Source organism: Aotus nancymaae, unplaced genomic scaffold, assembly GCF_030222135.1.
Source record: "Aotus nancymaae isolate 86718 unplaced genomic scaffold, 86718_ANA_hifiasm-v0.15.2.pri h1tg000033l, whole genome shotgun sequence".
Lineage (NCBI taxonomy): Eukaryota > Metazoa > Chordata > Mammalia > Primates > Aotidae > Aotus > Aotus nancymaae.
Window position 1 is genome coordinate 47,335,812 of NW_026988447.1, and position 24,578 is coordinate 47,360,389.

General features: G+C 36.2%; 1 protein-coding gene across 4 annotated transcripts in view; it reads right to left on the bottom strand.

The window, feature by feature from the left end:
• Positions 1 to 24,348, bottom strand: part of SYNPO2 (synaptopodin 2) — a 169,275-nt gene extending 144,927 nt beyond the window's left edge. Inside the window, exon 1 of one of the 4 annotated variants that reach the window (XM_012473023.2) lies at positions 24,100 to 24,261. In XM_012473023.2, coding sequence (XP_012328446.2) covers positions 24,100 to 24,204 — 105 coding nt within the window. In that variant the 5' untranslated portion in view covers positions 24,205 to 24,261. Of the gene's footprint in view, positions 1 to 24,099 lie in introns of all 4 variants that reach the window. The other 3 variants (XM_064383921.1, XM_012473025.2, XM_064383922.1) reach the window with 3 other exon arrangements.
• Positions 24,349 to 24,578: the final 230 nt, after the last annotated feature.

A 24,578-nucleotide genomic window follows, 5' to 3' on the forward strand; every position in this document is an offset into this window, starting at 1 on the left:
TCTATAAACCTGGGAAGTATGGTTGATTTTACCTTGAAATAACTCTTCAACTGGTTATAGACCCAACCTGGAAAATTACATGAAAACGTAATTCTAACAATGAAGCTGAAGCTACAGACAAAAATAATAACCATGATGTTTAGCTAAACATTTTTCTATTAAGGATGCTGGAGATTGTTTTATCACTGCTGAATCTCAATGTTAATTATACTGAGCTTGCCCAGCTAAAACCCTGAAGTCCTATTTTTTTCTGAACTACTATCTAGTTGGTACTACCTTAAAAAAGTAATTTTTAAATTAAATGTGGATTTTGCATGTACTGTTCTAGCTAGGGCTTTCAGGTAGATATGTTTCATTCAAAGGATAATTAGAGGAAAAGAATGATTAGAATTTCTAGAAAGTCTTTATTTGAACAACTGTCATAGAAAGGAGTAGATAGTCAAGTTTTTACTAAAGGCAGAGCTTAAATCAATAAGTTGTAAGGAAAAAGAGTTTACTTAAATTTTTAAACTTCTTTTTTTTTTTCATTTTGGCCGGGTGCAGTGGCTCACACCTGTAATCCCAGCACTTTGGGAGGCTGAGGTGGGTGGATCACCTAAAGTCAGGAGTTCGAGACCAGCCTGGCCAACATGGTGAAACCCCATCTCTACTAAAAATACAAAAATTAGCCAAGCGTGGTGGCAGGCGCCTATGATCCAAGCTACTCTGGAGGCTGAGGCAGGAGAATCACTTGAACCCAGGAGGCAGAGGTTGCAATAAGACAAGATCGCACCACTGCACTCCAGCCCAGGTGACAGTGTGAGATTCCGTCTCAAGAAAAAAAAAGAAATTAGCTGGGTCTGGTGGCACACACCTGTAGTCCCAACTAATGGTCGGGGGGAGCTGAAATGAGAGGCTCACCTGAGCCCAGGAAATTGAAGCTGCAGTGAGCCATGGTCACTCCACTGCACTCCAGCCTGGGCAACCAAAGTGAGATCCTGCCTCAAATAAAGAAATTTCTTTATGTAATGGTGACCAACAATTAATTCTTTAGATTTAATTGAGTCTCATGATCAGAACTATTTTTGTAAAGGCTAGTGGCTTATTTATCAGTGATGTTGTGGAAAGAAGTCCTCTATTTAGAGGCAGGTTATATCAAAAAAGACATTTCTTTTAAATTCTAAGGTTTTATGAGCCCATTAATGTTTTCCATATTTTTCACTCATTGGCATTCTTCAATCAATCTTATTTTGCATCTAGACTTGATCCTGTCAATTGGCTTAACCTGTCATTCATCTCTGTGCCTTGAGGAAAATTTCTCTTTATTATATAAGACTGCGTTCATTGTATTTAGCTCTATTGTGGGATTAGGGGAGTTGCTGAATGAAAATGGGATTTGTAAACAAACTAATTTCTAGTCCATGTCTCATCTCAACTCCTAGAATTAATGATCTAAAGAGCTTCTAAATGTTGGTATCTCCTACTTTTTCCCATGATGGTGAGATGGCAAAACCTCCCTTATGATGTTTCATGCATAGTTTTCCTTTGATTCTGAACACACAGACTTCAGGCAAACTATAGGGAAAGACTATAGAGTTTTTAATGTTATCATAGGAACATGCCAAGAAGTTTTATGCATGCACAAAGAAAATAAAACAATAAAATAAAGAACGAAAGGATCAGGCATCAGAGAAGAACATTCTGGTATTTCCACTCCAGCTGCTTGAAAGGTGACTAGATTCAATAGAAAAACAAATGGTGAAGCGGGGAAAACAAAGATTGAATTAATCTCACACATACATCTGGAGTTTGTAAGAGAGGAGCAGAGAAATTCCTTGTGACTGATCCGTATTAATAGCTAACCAAGGCAGTTCATGCAGTTATAATGCAAGCAATTCCCAATTATCCATGATAATGGACCTAGGCATAGCATAAAATGATTTGATAGCTCAGATAACTCAAAGATGTATTTGTTTCAACATTTCATCCTCATACCAATGAGATTTTCTTAAACCAAAAATGTTTTATCTTTCCTTTATCCAAGGAGTAAAGGACAGACAATAAATAGGAAAATCTAGGATAGATCTCTTAGGTACTTATTAAAGATTTTTAATATGTGAGAAACCATCAGATAAAACAAATACAAAGTATATTCTCTGTCTGTAAGAAACTCACCGTTTTCTTTAAGGAAGACTACACACTCTGGTGAAAAGTTGAAATAAATTAACACTATATGATTAAGCACCAAGTGCACAGGCATTGACAGCACAAGGCATTGACACTTTTAGAAAATAAAGTACTCATGCTTTGGAGAGGAATCTCCATTGTTGAGGAATCTCCATTGGAGAGGAATCTCCACCATTGTTTGGAGAGGAATCATGAAAACAACTGGACTTTGAAGGATGATTCTCAAAAAAAAAAAAAAAAAAGGAAGAAAGAAAGAAAGAAAAAGGAAAGGTAGTTGGCTATATAAATAAAAAACAAGAATTTGTTCTAATGTTCTTTTCAACCTAGCTCAAAATGAACGATTGGATTGAACTGCATACTCACACCCCCACCCCCCGCCAACACACACACACACTCATCCACCCACATGCTAAACTTTTAAACAATATAGCTTTTCTATGAAATGCTGAAGATAGTTGATGAAAATCCTCTGAAGCCGTTAGTCCCTAAAAGCACCCTTCTCTTTGGAAATCAGCATACTGCTTTTCCCTGTCTATCCTATCAATTAGCAGAAACTTGAAATACTCAAGTACCTTGTATTTCCCATAAACACACACACACATATAACTAAACAAGTAACTTCTAAGCATTCGTGTTCATAAAGATTAAGGAATTTTTAAAAGCTGTAAAAATGGAAATTCTCAGTGCAACGCACCTCTTTCAGATATGAGTATAGGCATGTTATGCAAGGTCAGAAGCAAATTAAGAGAGAGGGAAAAACAAAATCACAGCACAGAAAGGAAAAACAAAGTTGAATGATCTCATTCTCACTTCATTCTCCTCTGACATCTTTTTTCATAATGTCTCCTGTGATAAGGAGGCTACAAGTCAGGGTTTAGGAGAGGAGAAGCATCATGTCAAACTCTGCACCTGGAGCAATCTTTCAGATAAAACAACAGTGAGAAATAGCCACATGTATTGCTGCAAAGACAAAAATCTAAGATTGAATATAGCAACCCAGAAGGGACTGATGAACCGTCAATACTTTAGCTAGATTAATGATTTGGGGCTCATAGTAAAACAGATGTTGGAAATGGAAAACAAAAAATAATGGGAAAGGGAGTGAAATTATGTTCAGGTCATCTGTTTTCAACAAATGGGAGAGAGCAGGAACACACTGGGAGTGATCAGTAAATGCCACTGTACAACTGTGGTGTTGTCTCATTTGTAATTGTTTAGTTTATAGATAACCTTTGGTATGTGGATACCAACTTCTGTCAAGAGTCACAGATATGGACTCAGGCTGGGCCCTGGAAATCATACAGATATAAATGTAATGGTAATGCCCTCGGGACACTAATAATTGCAAGTTTGCTGGCTCAAGAGCCCCAGCAGCTGATTCAGCAACTCCCTCTGCTCCTCCTCCATGCACAGTGAATAAGTTCATTCACATCCTCTGCTCCAACCTTCCCAAGCATGGGCAGGGCCTGCAATTTATTCTGCATCTGTCCCTACCAAAACTGTCTATGTATGAGAGGAATAAGTGAGAAAACACCCCTCCACAGCGCTGTGTCCCACATTGTCACCTGGACTCTGGCACAATTAGTGTATTGAGTTTAATGGAAAACAGTTCTTAAGCTCCCACTTACTCTCTCTCCACTGGAGTGTCCCTGGGCAAGTCCAGGGAACAGGCATCTTCATATCTCACACATGCTCTCCCCTCTCCCACACCCCAAAACATATCATCTCCTGTAGGTCAATACCCTCAGAGACATCTTTTTAGCCTAGGCTTTCTCAAGACCAGCCCCATTACCAAGACAAAACTCAATTAAGAGCCATGTAAATGGAATAGATGTCTACATGTATGTCAGCTCTCATCCCCTGGATGTTTCACAACCCTGAAAGGAGCTTTTTATTCCATATCAGGCATCCCTTAGGGTGAATTTGCAATCACAGCTGTATTTTGTTGATGTTTGAGGGTACATATGAGCCATGCATCCATAGTTCATTGCAGAGTCACTCCCATGGAGCTGGACTCCAGGTCAGGCTTCTGGGCATGTCAAGGGGCATTTCTGCAGTGCCAGAGAATTGAACAATGGATCAGAAGGTGCTCATTCCTCTATGACTTTATGTTACTAGGGCCCAATCTTTTAAAAAAACAAACTCTAAACAAAGTTTAAAAAACAAGTTCCTTTTTCTAACAACCAGATAGATTTAATTAAACAATATTAAAACTAAATTATGTAAACTATATTAAAAACAAAATAAAGGTTTTTATAATACTTTCATGAATTAAACAAAAAATTAATTATAAGATCTAAATTCCAATGACTTCTCTTGAAACTGATCCTGTAGCCTTAGTAGACAGTGGTATGATGGCATTTGTAACTCCTGTTCTGTAAGGCTTTATTATGTGTGCAACCTATTTTCACATATCTCCCAAAAGAGAGATATCAGAACTTAATTATCTTTTAGGATAGATTTTTTAAAATTTCTCCTGTCTTCATAATTCCATGAAAAGCTGCAAACTCAGACTTCCTAAGCTTTAATACCTTCCTGCCTGTTGCTTTTAGAATATTGATCACATTTATGAAAATTTTTTATCCTGAAACAATCTGAAAATTTAATCAAACTAAAATGTGAGAATTTTTTCTATCAAAATTTTTTTCAAGTCATTTTTTAAAGTTAGAAATCACCTTTAATATTTTAAAATGTTTAGAAATGGAAGTATGTTACCTCGATTATTTGACATCGATATATACTTATTTTATCCGTCAAGAGAAATCTGTATTGGCCAATATAAAGAGCAACAAGCACATGAGAAGAAAAGTTCTCTTTATGTATAATAACAGACTTCAAAGTAATTCACATAGTCTTAGTTTTTACAAAAACATAAAATAAAAGAAAGGAAATAATTTTAAGAAAGCCATCATAAAGCATATTCTCATAGTAAGCAACTCCACATTTAGGAATTTATTCTAGAGGGATGATCAGAAAAGTACATGAATATATTTTACATATACAAAAGTATTCATCTCAGCACTATTTGTAATGGTTAAAAATTAGAAATAACCTACATGTTTAATAGGGAATTAGTTAAGTAAATTATGGTCAATCTATATAATACTACACAGCCATTAAAAATTATGATGCAAATCAGTATTCATGGGCATGGAAAGATGTCCATGATGTGTCACTTAATAAGAAAGCACATTAAGTACCATTCTTTTTACATGGAATGGAAGGTAAGAGTGATTGTGAGTTGTTGTGTGTGCAGAGGGGTCTGAAAAGTTGCTTCCCAAAATGTTAATAATGTGGTCTTTCTGGCTGGTATAATTTTTACTTTATTTTTTTATCTTTTTCTGTAATGTTTGAATTACTTTTATGACAATATGTCATAGTTATGTTCCAAAAATTAAAGCCATTTTCAATTCTAGTTATTTTAGGATTTTTAGTATAGACTTTAAAGAATTCATTTGTGGGCCAGAGCCATGATTTGATTAAAATATTGCATTTTGAGATGTGGCACTATACTAATCAAGTCCAAGTATACCAATGACTCCTTTTTCTCTTTGACATCTTTACCCAAATGAGGGGTTTAAGGAATAGATGAACAATGTCAAACACATCCTCTCTTCTCTCATTTCCATCAAATCTGAATGCTTCATAGAAGTAGGCAGCTAGGTCAGAGTATTGTAACAGTTTTAATAATGGAAATGAATGGTTTTAACTCTACAAGACAGTCTGTATGAATTGTTTCTTTGGGATTTCTAGTGGAGGAAGAAAATAAAACATAAAAGCTATAAATCTTATTGGATCCAAAGTTTGAGTAAAGAAGTTAGAGTTATAAAAATATCAATTGTGTTTAAATCCATGCACTCTTAATTACTTTTTTTAAAGAAATATTGATTATATTTTTGTATGGTGGGAAACTGCTTCATTACTTAAAAAAGTTATAAGGAAAAGAAAAGAATTAAGCATTTATATTTCAAAAGGGCCGGGCTCAGTGGCTCACACCTGTAATCCAGCACTTCAGAAGGCTGAGGTGGGAGAAGAGCTTGAAACTAGGAGTTCAAGACCAGCCTTGGCAACAAAGCGAGACCCTGTCTCTACAAAAAATAGAGAAAAAAAGTATCTGGCTGTGGCGGTGCACACCTGTGGTCCTAGCTACTTAGGAGGCTGAGATGGGAGCAACACTTGGAGTCAGAGACAGCAGTGAGCTATAATGGTGCGGCTGCAGTCTAGCCTGGGCAACCTATTTCTTACAAAAAAATAATAAAATAATAATAAAGTTTAAATATTTAAAATAATTATTATTTTAAATATTTTTATTTTTTATAATAAAAATTAATAAATATTATTATTTTAAAATATATTTAAAATAATAAAATTTTAAATAAAATAATAATAAAGGAGCTGCACTGGAAAATGCTGAATTCTATACTAATTTGCTACAATATCATTTTAGGCATAAAAAAGATCTAGTAAAGTACACATTAAATTGGTAGCATTTTGAGAGTTCTTCTTTTTTTATTTTAAACACAGACGCAAATTATAATTTGGAGAAATTCAAATTATGTATACATATAATACTGTATACATAATTATCCTTTCTAGAAAACACTTCTTTATTTTATTTTTCAAATTCACTGAAAAAATAAGACTATTCATGGGCATTTTCTTTCTCTCATTATTGTCTTGATTTAAAATAGCTCTAACCAAAAGGAACTTTAAAATCATCAATTCTAAATTTTTCATTTTATAAATAGAGCAACAGAGAGCCAGTTAGTGTCAGCGATATAGTTAAGGTAGTGGAGACAAGGGAAATTAGACTCGTACCTAGAATTCAGGTCTCCTGATTCTCAGTTCAGTCAACAGTCTTTTCACTGAATCTCGTGGATTTGCTTCTTGTTACTACATACTATTACATTAAAAATCTGAACACACACATGAACAGCACATATATCACTCTTCTAATTACTCTTTAAATAACTTGCTCATTTTTTAAAAAGCATCAGATAAAACCTCAGAAAATCAGGCTTTTCAGTAGCTGCCACTCTTTAACTAACAATAAAAGATGTACAGTCATTCATTCATTTATTCAGTAACTGTTCAACAGGTATATCAGCCTGCCTTAAGTATCTAGTTATACATGTACGTGACATATGTTAACCATTCACCTTGAAGAGCATTATTTTGGAAAATGCCAAGAGCAATGAAAAGGTGTGGTTCCTACTCTCAAAGACCAGGGTGACAATATAAGTGTGAAAAAATGCAAATTATTTAACTAGAAATACCAATGAGAAACAAGCCCCTATATCATAACATTAGCCGTATCAAAACAGTAATATTTGTTTAAGTGTCAAATAGGAAGGCATACCAATGACTGCAGTCTCCCTTGCCACTTTGGCTCCAGGACACTGAACCCAGGTGAGAATTCGAGACTTGGGTGATGAATGAGCATGACACGTTCAGAAGAACATAAGAACAGCCTCAGTAGACAAAACAAGCTTCTCGGACAGAAAAGTTGTCTGACTGGCTGGGGAAAGAGAGGAGGACACGCACAATGAAAGGAAGTAAAGGATCTTAAAAACCTGAGAATGGATTTTCTATGAGAGATGTGCTGGACTATTGAAACACACTCCTGGAAAATCACACAATGCCTATAAGGGCAAAATAACTTTCCATACCATTTTGTTACTGTTCCATGAAAATCAATTAAGACAGACTTATGCCAGACTTCCTATGTTCATTCTCTCTCTCTCTCAATCTCTCTCGCTCTCTCTCTCTCTCACACACACACACACACACACACAAACACACATACACACACCACGTATCACGTCTGTTTCTTCTGCAGGTAAGGCAATGTTAGATTTGATGTCTCAATTTGCTTAAGAAAAAAAAGAAATTGGAATAACATTTAAAAAAAAAAAAGAAACTACAGGGAGAAGAGACTTCAAAAAACTAGATAAAGAAAGAATGGGAATTAAGAGAATGGGAGCCGTGAAGAGAGAGAAGAAATTTTCCTGCTCAAATAAGAAAGAGAAGCAGAGGCTCAGGGTAATTGGCCATCATGAAGAACATAATGGAATAAATAACATGAAGGGATCCTTAATTGAATTTGTGTCTACTCTCAGTCCTGTGTCTGCAACTAAAGGGACCCACAGTCACCTAGTCAACATGAAGCTACCTGGTCATTGTGGCATGAGGGTAGAATGGAATAATGAACTTCCTCCCCCTGACCACAGCTCTGCACTGAGATAAAATTGTGATCAACATTTCCCCATCTGGCAGGCCGGCAGCCAAAAGATTGGAGACCTGAAAATGGATCACTGCACTTTGACTCCCTACAGCAACCGATGAATGTAATATAATATTTACACAAGTCAGTCTAATAGCAATCATGCTGAGCACCATCCAGTGGAAAATGTTATGCTTTTCATGAAAGAAAACAAAATAAAAGTGACTTCTATGGTATTATCTGACTCTCACAGATTTTGATTTTCATTTTAGCTTGATCTTGACTGATGAAAATAATACCACTGTTTGAAAAGCTAAGAACTCCAAGGAGTTGAATGTATTATCATTTACTTAGAAAAAGCAGCCTTATATAGTAATAAAGCCTTGTAATTTAGAAGACAAGCATGTGGGGGTGGAGGTGGGGGAGGGAACAAAATCCTCATTAGCCTTTGCCAAAGGCCCTGGCACAGAATTTTCCTATTCAGAGATCAGTGTCCTATATTTACTTACCAAGGACAATTTATTTTCTTTTATATTTTCAAAGCACTTGAAATGATTTCTTCTCTTCGTGATTATTTCCATATGCTGTTTCCAATTAAAGGGCAATGGGTTATTCAGCAAATGTGAGGCAACATTCTAAAACTATTAAAAGCCACCTCACAGGGTGGGACCCCGAGAACTACAGGAGCCTTTCCAATGACATCTGGTTCTCAAAAATCACTGAATAGAAGATGGCAGATATGCCTTAATTTCATAAAACTTTGTTAGATAAAATTAGAATAAACACAAACATGCTAACAATTTTTAAACTCTTGAATGTTTTCTAAGTACTAAATGATTTGCATGTATAATTTCTAACCCTGAAAACAATCCTTGAAAATGAATGTTATAACTAGATCCATTTTACAAATGAGGAAAATGAGGTACGAAGACTAATATATTGAAAGAAAATCCATTTGCTCTAAATAGAGCTCAACAGAATTACATGCAATTAATTATAGCTTGAGGTATTTCCTTTTAAAAATCTGTACAACTTTTAAGTGGAACAATCATTTGATTTTATCTGGCCACACAAAATATATAATTGTGGGATACTTTGCCTTAAACTGATTAAACTGCATAACAAAGTAATCTTGATTAGTAACCGATACTGCAAACATTTTCTGAAATGTCATATTTATCAAAAATGAAAACTTGCACTGGGTGAAAGCATCATCGCAAGTTGTTCTATCTGGCTTTTTTGCTCTTGATTTTATTTGTATATCTGGAGTTCAGTGAATTGGACTACTGCTTTTCTTAGTTTTTGAATATAACAAAACTTGTGTAGAAGACAGTTACTTCCTCCTCTAGAATAACAATACTAATGACAAATCCCTTTACTGCATGACTACTGTGTGCCAGGTACACAGAAAGAGAAAGAGGCTTTCTCATAAGCTCGTTTTCTAGCATTTTGCAATATATTATGTTTTACTGTGCCTGATTAAGTGAATTTCTGTATAATTATCTAGTTTCAAGGAAATCATCTTAATATATAGTCTTTAAAAAGCCTTTTAAGTTATATTATTAACTGGCTCTTTGGGTCTCAGGTTTCTCACCTATAAAACTGAGTAATATTCCCATATTTTTTACCTACAAAGGCCGCAATTTCATTAATAGTACCTTATTTTACAGATGAGGAAACTGAAGCTCTGAAAAATGTCTTTAAAGTTACACAGTAAGTTGTAACCAGCACTGAAATATTTTTTGTCCTTTCCATGGGCTAGTTTCCAAACTATATCCAAATAGGGTCATCTCTTTTTTTATTTTTTAAGAACTGAAATTAAGACACACAAGAAAATACAGCAAAACTCCGTAAACTCTATAAAATAAACAGGATCTATCTATTAAAATTCTCCTCGACACTCTTTAAATTCCTCTTCTCTCACTGGGAGAATAAATTTCAGAGGAAGAGAAAAGATTAATATTATTTTTATCCAAATTGTTATGTATCACTATAACCTCTTATAAAATTATAAGAGGTTGTAGTGATTATTCACTTAAATAAGGCTTGACATGGTTTGGCTGTGTCCCCACCCAAATCTCATCTTGAATTGTAGCTTTCATAATTCCCACATGCTATGGGAGGGAACTGGTAGGAGAAAACTAAATCATGGAAGTGGTTTCCCCCACACTATTCTCCTTGTAGTGAATATGTAAGTCTCACCAGATCTGATGGTGTTATAAGGGGAACCCCTTTCACTTGGTTCTCATTCTTTCTTGTCTGCTGCCATGTAAGATGTGCCTCTTGCCTTCCACCATGATTATGAGGCCTCCCCAGCCATGTAGAACTGTGAGTCCATTAAACCTCTTTTTCTTTATAAATTACCCAGTCTCAAGTATGTCTTTATCAGCAGTGTGAAAATGGACTAATACAGGAACTCTAGAGACTGGTCAGTAGGCTACTACATCATGAGAAGCTGAAATGGATGAAGAGGAAATTCGAAGACCACATTGCAAAGTTGTTCTTATAGGACCAGTGTGTTAATCATTTAATGATGGCCAGAGTTCCCAGGAGAGAGAGTTTTTCATTTTTACCATTGTGAAAGTCTGGACTTCTTATAACAATTTTTCATGAAAATATGTGCCAGCTACATTGGCACCTTTACTGCTCCTTGACCGTACCAAGCACACTTCTGTCTCAGGGCTCCTGGAAGGCTCTTCCCCCAAATATCTAACAAGCCCACTGGATTCTTATGTATACTTACTTTTATCTACAAAATGAAAAGGAAACGAGCACTAACTAACACTGAATCCACTTTACTATATGGACTGACAGCGGTATCCTGGTCCAACCTGATCTGTAGCCCAGACAGTTACGTACTTCCCCAGTGCTTGGGTGACCTCACCAAAAAGGGGACTGACCTCCCAGCAGGGTGGAGGGTTTCTCATCAGTTCATTCTCTTTCTGTATTTTCCAATATAGTATGCTTTCCAGTGCCCGATAAAGTGATTTTCCATGAAATTATCTAGTTTCAAGAAAATCAACTCTCACAAAATGATTCATATTAAAATATTTCTGAAAGGAAGTTATTAATTAAAGACAACACATTTCAAGCAAAACAGAACAACAAGAATACAGCAGAGCTGACTCTTCCCCTGTGCTCCTATGGATACTCTTCATATTGTGAGATTAAACCATTACTGCTTAATCCTATGTGACAGGTAGGGAAAATATTCAAAATTGTCAAGAAGATAATTTGGAATATGGGTTATTTGGAATGTGTGACAAAGGAACTTTGCCTTATTGTGTCCTATGATGTTAGTTTAGTTAGTGTTACTGTGAAGCAATTGGTATTAGGAAGCTATTTAAAAACTAACATCTGAGCAGGAAAAACTTCTGGATTTGTTTTTTCAGCAATGGTTGAGGTCAGGGAATATTCAATTTAAAACTTAACGGAATTTAAGCCAAGTGTAATGTTTAGAAAGATCTTCATGGGTACAAATTAAAAATGGCTAAAATAATACAATATGGCAACAAACCAAGATGTATTTTTTTGCAAGTACTGTTGAAGATGCAAAGACAAAAATACCAGAAAATTAATATAAATAATACTAAAACAAACTACATATTGGAGGAAGTTTATTGTATGGTTGGATAAAGAAATATATGTTGCTGGTATATCTCAGCTTATGGTATTTTCTAAATTATATTTCAATATTGAAATAAAAAATTACTTCTTTGGGGACCCAAGAAAGAAAGATACTAAAGATAAATTCTCAAAAGTAAATGAAGTCCTTAATTCAAGAAAATGAATATTTTGTAGAAAAACTGTATACATTGACAATCATTGATAAAGTACTTGGCTTTAGCAAGAATTGACAAATATATATATTCTCTCTCTCTCTCTCTCTCTATATATATATATATGTATGTATGTATATAATTTCCAGCCCCAAATCACTTAATTATAGAAACATTTTCAACATATTTTTCATTTCTTTTTGAAAAGTTGCTTTCAGAGCAATTCATGTTAGGGAATATATCATGCTTATTATCCTAAAATACATACATACATACATACATACATACATATATATATATACACACACACACACACATAGAGAGAGAGAGAGAGAGAGATATTCTAGGGTAAGATTACAAAGGTCCCTTACATCAAATTCATTCAGTGCATTACTTGCAGGCAAGTTAATGCAGCAAAATAACAGAAGTGCAAAAGTGCTACAGGAGGTCATAAATATGATTAATTTTATAGAACTCACATTTAAGCCATACTGGAATCTTTAAAACATGTAGCAATGATATAGGGAGTGACTAGGAAAAGATTTTATATCATACAGAAATGTGTACCACTGAGGTTCCAATGGTATCTCTTGCAAATCCTTAATGTACTTTGGAACCTAAGGATCTTTCAGTTGTATTTAACAGATAAATGAATGTTCCAAATATGTCGACATTTTCTGTGATGACAAGTGACTTTTAGTTGCTGGTCACCTGACATACATTTCAGTATAATAAGCATGATATATTGCCTAACATGAATTGCTCTGAAAGCAACTTTTCAAAAAGAAATGAAAAATATGTTGAAAATGTTTCTATAATTAAGTGATTTGGGGCTGGAAATTATTTAAATGTATTATTCTTTAAAACATCATAATAGCACACTTAACTGGGAAGAAGAATTTCTAACCCGATTTCATATTTTTCAAATAAAATGTACAGCGAGGGTTTAATACTAAAATATACAAATGTGGTCTATTCCAATTAGTTTGTAAGAAAAAAGGGTGGACTCCCTCAAAGAAAATGAAAACCTACTGGTCAAATTGCGACAAAAATAGTTGCATTATTTGTTAATGAAAATGAAAAATGATTATCAGGTAGTGATTCATTTCTTCAATGTGTACCTGCATATATTAAGATATTATCATTTCAGGTCATGCACGGTGGCTCAAGCCTGTAATCTCAGCACTTTGGGAGGCTGAGGCGGGTAGATCATGAGGTCAAGAGATCGAGACCATCCTGGCCAACATGGTGAAACCCCGTCTCTACTAAAAATATAAAAATTAGCTGGGCGTGGTGGCGTGCGCCTGCAGTCCCAGTTACTTGGGAGGCTGAGGCAGGAGAATTGCTTGAACCCGGGAGGCGGAGGTTGCAGTGAGCAGAGATTGTGCCACGCACTCCAGCCTGGTACTTGGTGACAGAGTGAGACTGTCTCAAAAAAAAAAAAAAAAAAAAAAGAGATTATCATTTCAGCTATGACAGTCTTTAAACTCAAGAACTGAAACAAATTATAGTTTCACTAGACCTTTGGATCATTGCACCCCATGGGGTCACACCAAGATTTTCAAAGTCTGGAAAAGTCTGTCAACCACATTGTTCTCACTTAAAGAAAAAGTTCTGGATAGTGAGAATAAAAATACTTTTTGTATTGTTAATAAAATAAAATAAAAAGTTTTAAAATATTGTTCATTTCACTTTTTAGCTCATGCTTTAAAGTTTTTTTTTTTGGTAAGTTTTCTACTATACATAAATATCACAGCAGTACATGTACATATATACTATATTTCATATATATGTACATACACTCTGTATATGGGATATGCTCCAAATTGTTTTAATTTAAGTGGCACAGTTAGACCTTTAGGCTACCACTAGTCTAATGGAGGAAAAAGACTTGTGAACAAAAGCTTCAGTGTCAGGCTGCACATGGGAGCTCAAGGCGAAAGCCATGTGTGATCATGGGAACACGGAAGAGCAAGTGCTCACCTAGGACTAGACAACTGAATCAAACCTCTCAGAGAACTGACTTTAACAGATTCTTCAAGGGTGAGTAACATTTCTCCAAGCATTTTAGGGAAGGTGCCAGGAGATGGGGTGGACAAGCATTCCAGCCAAGGACACAGCAGGGATGAAGCAGCCAGAGAGGAACAGTGTTTGAGAGAACGGTGGTATTTTCAAATAGCTAAACGCACTTCTGGGAGGGTGACAGGTGATGGGGCTGGACAGTCTGTGAGCACCCAGATCATGGAGAGCACGGAACGGGGCGTTAGGCCTGTGAACAAGCCCCACTGCAGGGTGGCAGCTAAGAGCATGGGCTTTGTCTTCAAACTGGCTCCTGGCTTGGTTTTGCCATTTGCTAGTTGAATGATCAACAGTTTTTTACTTAACTTCTCTAAGCCTCAGTTTCCTCCACTGCTTAAAAAAAAAATGGATAGTAGGAATATTAGGACAGAAATAATTCCTAAAGTCCTTAACCCATGTCTGCACATAAGATAAAATCAATGTTATGGTTATCTTGATGACAGTGATGGGAAGCCTTTGAAGTATTTTAAGCAGTGATACAACAGGTGATTTAGAAAAATCTCTCTGGCAGCTCTCTGTAGCATGAACTCAAGGAATGTGAAACCAGAAACAAGGAGAACCAGTTACAGGGCCAATATAATTATCTAAGAGACAAAAATGAGGGCCTGAGCCGGGATGATAACGGGCAGGAATACAGAGCAGGAAATGGAGTAGGAGCTACTGAGGAGGTAGAAAGTAAGTAACTAGACTGCCAGCAAAGCACATTGGATTTATAAACTCTTAATAATTTCACCTCTAATGTGTCTTGAACTGCATGACAAAATTCTCAAAAATGGTCAACTGCTCGAAAGTTTTTGCTTCAAAAACAAGGTATCATGCCATAGTTTTCAAGAAGACATGGAAAATCTTGCTATGAAAATAAAATAAAAACTATCCTTCAAAAAGCAGAATTATGAAAGTTTCTAGCCTATTTCTATTTGAGTTCCTAAATTATTCATTCTGGAAATAAAAGTTCCAAATAAAATGATTTGATATTAAGTAAGTGAGATTATACTTAATGTCAGAACAAGGAAAGCAGGTTTGGTTTAAGGGTCAAAAAAATCTGTCCACCATGCTCTTGTTGAGATGCCATCTTCCCATCTTAACTTGTTCAAACTATACTAGACCCAAAGTGACTATACTAGACCCAAAGTATAGGAGCTTAGAACACAAGCCCTGGATCCATCCTCTTTAGCTGTGAACCCCAGCTCTGATCTTAACTACCCATGTGACCTGAGAAGTCACTTAACCTCCTTGGGCCCCTGTAATGGGGATCTTAACTAAGGGTAACCTCAGAGTTCTGTCATTATATTTAAAAGGTGATTCAAGAAGCACCTAGTACCTAGTAAATATCATATATGAGTTTCTTAAATAAAATTTTCTCCAGAAGATACTATTAAAGGCAACAAGATATTTGGGGTTAAATGACACTCATTGGTCATGATTACAGATTTCCTAGCATAAAAATAACATGTCCTGAAAAGGTGAAATTCAAGAAGGTAAATTTTGTTAAAGGGGATGAAGGAAGAAAGGTGAAGGAAGGGATAGTATCTATAGGTAGAATCAGATAAAATATTGCTATGGTTTGCCCTGCATCCCTACCGACATCACATCTCAAATTATAATCCCCACGTGTAGAGGGAGGGAACTGGTGGGAGGTGACTGGATCTTAGGCACGGTTTCCCCCATACTGTTCTCATTAGAGTGAGTGAGTGCTCACCAGATCTGATGGTTTGAAAGTGTTTGTCAGTTCCCCCCTCACTCTCTCTCTCCCTCACCCCCCCGCTCAATGCCATGTAAGATGTGCCTTGCTTCCCCTTCACTTTCCGCCATGATTTAAGTTTCCTGAGGCCTCCCCAGCCATGTGGAACTGTGTGAGTCAATCAAACCTCTTTCCTTTTTATAAATTACCCAATCTCAGATAGTTCTTTGTAGCAGTGTGAAAATGAACTAATACAGACGTAAATCCATAATTCCATTCAGGAAAGCTGATCCTCATTATCAATTCAGTACCCGCACTGCTTCCAAATACAAGAGGAGAAGCTAGTCATTGATGAATAGGGTCATAAAAAACCAAAGACCAATGGTTAGAAAATAGTTATTTGTTACATTATCTAGAGATGCAATTTTTCATTCACAATGTTCCAAATGGTAAATCCACCACATTTTGCAGTTAATTTATCTGAAACACATCAGATTTATGTGCTAGTTAAAGAAAACTACATCCAATAATCCGCCACATGCAAAGAATTTCACAAAGACTTGAAGACACAGTTTGTTGAAACTCTGGCCATCCTCTGCTTTTGAAAAATAGAAAAGAATAATGGGCAATTCAGAAACATTAGGTGCCTAAAATAATTCAAAACCATAAATATGTTCTCATTGAGATTGTCAAACAATAAAATATCCCCTAAAAGAGAAAATGTTATTTTCTTTCTCAGATGGGTCTTTTAACTTCATGAAGGTGTTTACTCTTCAGAATTGTTTAATGAACTTGTTTCAGAAATTCTCCATTTCCTGTATTTTATAAGAACCTCACTGAACTCAGTGTCATCATGAATCTGTTAGAAAAGACATAATAAACTTGGAATCCATAACTTGAAGTCCAAAACTTCAGGTTTATTGACAAGCAGACTGGTTCCCTTTTCAGTCTTTCTCACTGCACATTATCTTAGAGATGCGTTGCCTGTAATCCTTTTCCTCAGGCCCATTAAAAAAGGAATAGTTTGTTATCAATATTTTTAAGGATTAAGCTTAGATTTGGTGAGATTCTATTTCATTCAAACCCTGTATTGAAGTTATTGCAATTTTCAGCAATACTAAGCGAGAGCCTGTTCTTTTATCCAGCTGATGCAGGATAGTAGCATGATGCTCCTACTAGAAGGAAAGAATTATATTTAACTTTGTACTTCTTTATATAATGTTTTTTACAATTAATTTATTTTTCAGGATCTATTTTTTTTAATCTATAAACAGAGTTATAAAATTTTATCAACTGAATTGATGTTTAAAATGGTAACATATATTAAGACACTTGGGAAATTATAAGATATACACATATGAAGTATTTTTAACCAAATATATAAATTAATTTATATTCTTGAACACTAACTGACAGAAACAAGTTAAATTATTTTGGAAGCTGCATTAAGATGTGATTACTATAAAAAATGTGCAAAATATCCAGTTAGGTATAAGGTGTATGTCACAATGACGCTGCATACCGACTTACCCATTTGACAAGGCAAGGATCCTTGCATTTCCTGTGGATGAGTGACTGTCATAAAAGGTGGTTATATTTTAGCCATCTTGCTAAGGCCCTACCCAGAAAGGCCAGAGTCTAGCAGGAGCAAGCTAGTACCTTGATGAACCAATGGGTTTGTAGAGGGTACAGAAGAGATTGTCAGAAGCCTGATTTCCTGTGTTAGAGGACTGTGCACTAATGAGGCCCTCTAGCTCTCCCAGAAGAAACCATACATGTGCTCCAGAATTTGGACACCAGCCTCAGAGAGGACATTAATGGCCACTCAACATTAACCAGAGAAGCATAACAACCAAAGAAGAGAGAAACACCACCTTATTCAGTTATGAATAAATATATCTATCTTCCCCTTTCCTCTTCAACTCAACCTTGGAGAGGCTAGAGGGATACGGGTAAAGAGCAGACATCCTCCTTTTCCATGCCACACCCTGGAGCCATAAACCTGGCCACGGTGACTAGGGATAGAGTTTAGAGTCAGATAGTTGATTGAAGCTTTAATTAAAGTTGACTGTTTTAATAATCAAAAGCCACCAGAAATGCAAGAGATCTGCCCAAAAGATTACTAACAAAGGAATTCGTCTTTATCATGGTTGAAAGCAGTTACTGGAAGAAATATATGTTTATAATGGAATGAGTTGACACTCCTTAAAAAAAATCAGTTATGTCACACAGGTTCATATCAATCATGTGTTCTTTATGTATGCTAGTCCTGAGAACTTATCACCGACTCACGCAACTTCCATTGATGATCATGTTGAAACTACTATTTCTAGGCAGAATGAATGAAAATTTGACTAGGCTTAACAGGAATTGTATACTCCTCTTTCTTTTACTTCTTCTTCCTCCTCCTCCTCCTCCTCCTCTTCTTCTTCTTCTTTTCTTCTTCTTCTTCTTCTTTCTTCCTTCTTTTTTAAAGTGAATTAGCACTTTAGTAACCTGGGATGCATTTTGCTATTAGGCAGATATATAGTTTCAATTAGCCTGGAGAAGTGTTTCCTGAATGTTACTGTCAGAGTATAGAATTCTCACTTAGAAGAACTCCGAATTTGTATTGAGTATTAAACAAAGGCGATTGCTGTTTTTAAAGCAAATCATATTATCTCTCTCTCTCTTCTTCTTCCCTCTTCTCCTACTCTCCTTCTCTCTGCATCTTTCTCCAGTTTTATTTTCCCTACTTTCCCCCTACACTCCCCACCCACTCCCACTTATGAAGGCACTAGGCAGACTAGCAAGTCCACGGAGGGAGAAGACAAACTACCAGAAAATAAACTGCTAGTCTCTGTTTTTTGCCAGTTCCCCTAATCTTTGCAGTAATCATTTTGGAGCTTCCCAAACCTCCTCTTCCCCACTCCCACTGATCCAGGCAGCCCATCCATTCTGGCTTCAGAAAAGGAACCTCCCACCACTATTATGACCTGCTCACAGTGCAAAAACTCAGACAATAATTAGCCTCTCTCTGGTCTTCCTCTTAAGTTGACTATGAGAGAGGCAGTGTGGAAGGGCAGAGAGGACATATTGTGCCCCTCAGTAAGCCCTGTGGGGACCTATCTGACCTCAATTTTATTATTTTTTTAACCTCTTCTTGAATTTTCATAACAATTATAGAACAGAGTATAAAGAATCTTAGATGATTAATGATGATAATTTCATGAACCAGCAAAATATATATAATATATAATCATATATATATTCTTTTTTTAAATTAAATTTTATTTTATTATACTTTAAGTTCTGGGGTACATGTGCAGAACGTGTGGGTTTGTTACATAGGTATATACATGTGCCATGGTGGTTTGCTGCATCAATCACCCCACCATCTACATTAGGTATTTCTCCTAATGCTATCCCTCCTCTAGACCCCCACCTCCTGACAGGCCCCAGTGTGTGATGTTCCCCTCCATGTGTTCTCATTATTCAACTCTCACTTATGAGTGAGAACATGTGGTGTTTGGTTTTCTGCTCTTATGTTAGTTTGCTGAGAATCATGGTTTCCAGCTTCAACCATGTCCCTGCAAAGGACATGAACTCACCACCCTTTTTTACAGCTGCATAGTATTCCAGGGTGTATATGTGCCACATTTTCTTTATTCAGTCTACCACTGATGGGCATTTGAGTTGGTTCCAAGACTGCTATTGTGAACAGTGCCGCAATAAACATATGTGTGTGCAATTGGTTAGCGTGTGGTACTTAACATTCTTTTTTAAGTTTTGTTTTATTTTTAATTGATAAATAATAGTTGTATGTATTATGGGGTAAAATGAGATGTAGTGATACATGGCTACATTGTGAAATTATCAAATAAGGCTAATTAACATATCCATCACCTCAAATATTTATCATTTCTTTTTGATGAGAACATTTAAACTCCTCTTTTTTAGCTATTTTGAAATTTACAATACATTATTATCAACTATAGTTACCATACTGTGCAGTAGAACATCAGAATTTTTGTGGCCTCAACTTTCCATAGCAGTGGTTGTGAATCTTGACCACACATCAGAATTACCTTCAGAGTATTTATAAATCCTGATGTCCAGGATGAACTCTAGATCAATTAAATCAGGGTTGGACACAAACTATGGTATTTAAAAAAATAATAATCTTTCCTTTTGGGACAACTTTAACCTAGTTTTATTCTCTCAAGCACCTGTTTCCACCAATGAGGAAGAAGAAAAATCAAATCCTATCATTTTTTATAGCTTAACTATTGATAAGAATTATTAAATCAATTTTGGCCTTATGAAATGAAGGATTATACTATGTCATCTCAATTTTAATGAACAATTATTTGAAACTTTGAACTAAATTCAGTAGGAGAATATATACTCTAGTGGTACATACTATAGCAGTGTATAAGGTTTGAAGAAAATATAAATTTCTGACTATAGTAAAACATATAACTATATTAAAAATATAAAGGATAAACAGTCTGAACTTTTTTTCTTAATTATTTTCAAAATGTGAGTAATTTTTCAATTGCAGGTAAGATATTTTGTAAAACAAAAATTTCTTCCCACTCCTTTATATGAAGATTTTCCAAAGTGATTTGCCAAAAGCATGTTCTGAGACAGAGCCAGGTAAGTACATGTCCCAAAAGACAGAGTTTTGTAAAGCAGAAGTGCTCACATTCTTTTTGTAAAGCTATCTGCACACACAGTGAGGTTTTCTGTTTGGATAAATTTGTTTCTGTGTATAATCTCTTGAAAATATACTTTGCAAAGTATTATGCTATAACTCAGTGTTAGGGATGTTTGCTTCCCATCACATATATTTGGAATATAAATTAAAAGATATATAAACACTTAAAAAAAACAAGCTTATGTAACTGATTATTTGGGCTTTTAAAAATTCAGTTTATTTTTTAAAACAAAACAGATTTCATGGCATTGAGCTTAAATCTCAATGACAAGTTTTGATAATACATATTCCTGTTATTTGTCTTTTAAATTTGGAGATTGTATATAGTTTAACCAGCTAACCAAATACTAAACATGTTTGAACATATCTCAAAAGTCACTAAATATGTCACTATAAGGATATTTATTAGGAATTATGAAGTCATTCAGTTTCTGATTATTATTAATAACATTAAACTTGGTTTTTTTGCACTATTTCAGCCTGTTAGAGTTTTACTCTGTACAGAATTATGAAAAATCTAAATACTTACATATTTCACAACACACCAAAATATGTTACTGTCTACAGAACTGCTTTGTAGCATTCTCATTTTAAGGGGCATGGTTCAAGCACTCGCTGAAATTTTCTTTTCTTTGAAAATTTTAATTTCCTCTCAACTCCCAAATTAATTCTGTGCACATTCTTTAAAACTGTGAGCATTTGATTTGACAGCAACCATCTCTCCAGCCTTTTCTTTCCTTGCATCCAGCCCTGATAAGCTATCACCGGTCCTTATAAGCCGAGAAAGCCTATGCCCAAGGAACGCTCACTTTGCCTTGAACTCAATGAGATACCATGACTAGAACTGAATCGACTTAATGTTTTAAATAAAATACAGTAATTCTAGTGAGGCAATGGCCTTGATAACAGAGAAAGTGATAAGCACTTTGTTCCAAGGGATTTCTACCACAAATAATGCTAGTATAAGAAATTGAATATAATCATTTGAACTAAAAAACATCATCAAAAATGTGCATTGAAACAGTAATTTAGAACTGACAGCTACTTGAGATAGCTCTTTAGTATTTTTTTTTTTTTTTTTTTTTTTTTTTTTTTTTGAGACGGAGTTTCGCTCTTGTTACCCAGGCTGGAGTGCAATGGCGCGATCTCGGCTCACCGCAACCTCCGCCTCCTGGGTTCAGGCAATTCTCCTGCCTCAGCCTCCTGAGTAGCTGGGATTACAGGCACGCACCACCGTGCCCAGCTAATTTTTTGTATTTTTAGCAGAGACGGGGTTTTTAGTCTTTTTAACATATGGACAAAAGGTAGACTGTAGACTGTGGTCTTTCTCTCTCTCTTACAAACACAAACACACAAGAATAAAGGCAAACTTCCAGATTCTTTCATGATATTTTAAAAATCTATAGCTCTAACTATAGTATCACAAACTACAAAAGCAAAGCAAACATCTAGATGCTTTAATAATGATCTTTTGAAAACCACAAATATATTGTTGGGTATTTTAGGAAGCATGATGTCGGGGGAGTGTAGGACTGGATTCTGACATAGCCTAACAACCTCACTGAATCCTGGCAATAGAGATGCCATTAGCGGAGAAACTCCTGCACAGCACCCTTTCCTAGCAATCTGCCTTAGCTCTTCAGTGAATCACCATAAGGAGATTCCACATCGAAATCGGCACATGGAGAAAGAAGAAGAAACCCACTACCCGCTCTCCTCTTCAGGCCTGGCTGCCAAAGAACCACCAGAGAACAACAGCACTCAGCCACTTCTGTCCCCATATTTCAATTAGCAGGCAAGTGATTCTAAAACTGTACATTATCAGAATCGTAGAATACTTGAGCAAGACAGAGCTTTGTAGATTGCATAGTCCAATTTCTTGCTTACTTCTTCACTACCTAAGTAAAATTCTTTGTCTCTCCTCTCCCTACACACACACATACACACACACACACACACACACACACACCCCAGATGAGACAGGAAGGGTGAGAGATTTTCCTAAGGCCAGGCTGCAAGTTAGATCAGAGCTGGAATTAGAACCCAAATCTCATAACTAGAGCTAGCCAACTGCTATTCTAGACTCAGGACAAATCTGCTTCAGTGTCATGAATTCTACATATGCTAAATTGGGCATTCATATTTTATCTGAGGTTGCCTGCTATTGACTCCTAAAGAAATCCAACAAAATCACCTTTCTGGGCCTTTAATCACTCTGCCAGTTTCAAGGTGAAAACTCAAGGCAAGTTACTTAACATCTCTGGGCTCTTTCCTCATCTAAAATTCATGGGTTGAACTGGAGACCCCGACGGAACTTTCCAGTTATAAAAACACTCCTTTCCATCTATTGTTTTATGCTTCATTCTTGATGTTTGCAATTTTCACTAGGTGGCAGGATTCCACCATCACATTACAAAAGGATTTTCAGATGGATGCCTGGAAGTAAAAAGAAGTTTTAAAGAAACTTCTTTCTTCACAAGGGACATAAAAAAAAAAAAATAAAAGCCAAAAGGAAACAATAACTACAAAGGCAGTGGCCCATATATTTCATAAAGATCTATACCGATTTTTAATATGAGCATAAAATAGGAAATTAATCCTATGCTCTTTCATGTTCTTCAATACAATACTATAATTTACAATTTGATGATAAAGTCAGGTAAAAGTCTGCTTAGTTTTGTGCATTTTAAATTTCATTTTAGCTGAATGCCAATTAGAGAATGCCAGATCTCCTTGGGCTAACTGGTGACGCAGGCAATCTAATGGCAACAAAAACATAAATCACTTTAGATAGTTATTAGATGCGTTACCAAGTTACCTCTTAGTTAGTTCTAATATATTTAGATTACCTTCTAAATTTATTTTTGATCTCTTGACCAAAAGTGTACATGAAAAGGAATACAGCACTTGGATTTTTGCACTTATTTGTCAAATCCTTAAAAGGGTACTCTTTTAGGTTTTATGACATTTCATCATACTTTTAAAATTATTGCCCAAAATTGGCCTTTTCATGAATACTGCATAATAACTGTCACTACCAACACTTATAAGCGTCCCCAAAATAGCCAAGCAAAATAGTTATGCTGAGCTGAGCGTTTCTCCTCTGCCAGAGCCAAGTGAAGTGACATGAAACAATAACTCAACTGAACATTCTAATATTGCCTGGAAGAAACGCTCCCCAGCGTCTTGCTGGTTTCAGAAGAACATGATTAACTAGGCCTTTTTCCTCAGCTGATAAATATGGCATTCTTCCTACCCACCCCTCATCAATTGCAAGTTAATTACTTAGGATGTGATCCATTGCTCTCCAACGTTTCTTAGAAAACAACTCACATCCTAGAAAACTCGAATGTCCGCAGCAAAATCAAACTAATACATAGACTTCTGCATCAGAACTTGAAAACACCATCAACAGGTTGCTTTCATTCCTTCCTTCCCGGCACAGAGCCGCGATACCCCGTTCAGGTCCTACCTTTGCAACTTGTAAGGGCTGCTTCTGCTCCTTGCCACCTTGCAATCGGAACCCCCAGGGCGCCCCTCCAGTCATGGAAATGCAGATAAAATCCCCAGTGCCCATGTTTTCCTTTTAGTTGGGCAGCATGAAGAGCTTGAAAATACAGACGAAGCTTGAGTGCAGTGGAGGATGCGCACTCAGCTCCGGGCGCCTGCCGAGGACGCAGGACTCGGGAGTGCAGAGCCTCCGCCGCTGCTGCGACCGCTGCCCTGGACGCCCGCTGCGAATTTGTGCGGCTAATGGGCTCATTCTCAAGAAGGCAGAGGCGCTCGCAGCATCCAGGACACAGCCCACTCTTGCGTCACTCTCGTTTGCTCGGCCCACCTTCAGGGAAAGGAAAGCAGCCTCACACACAAGAGCATGTCCCCACTTGGGGCGAGATAAGGGAAAGGAGGACGGAAGGGAGAGCAAAGTTCCTTGGCACTAACAGATTAAAT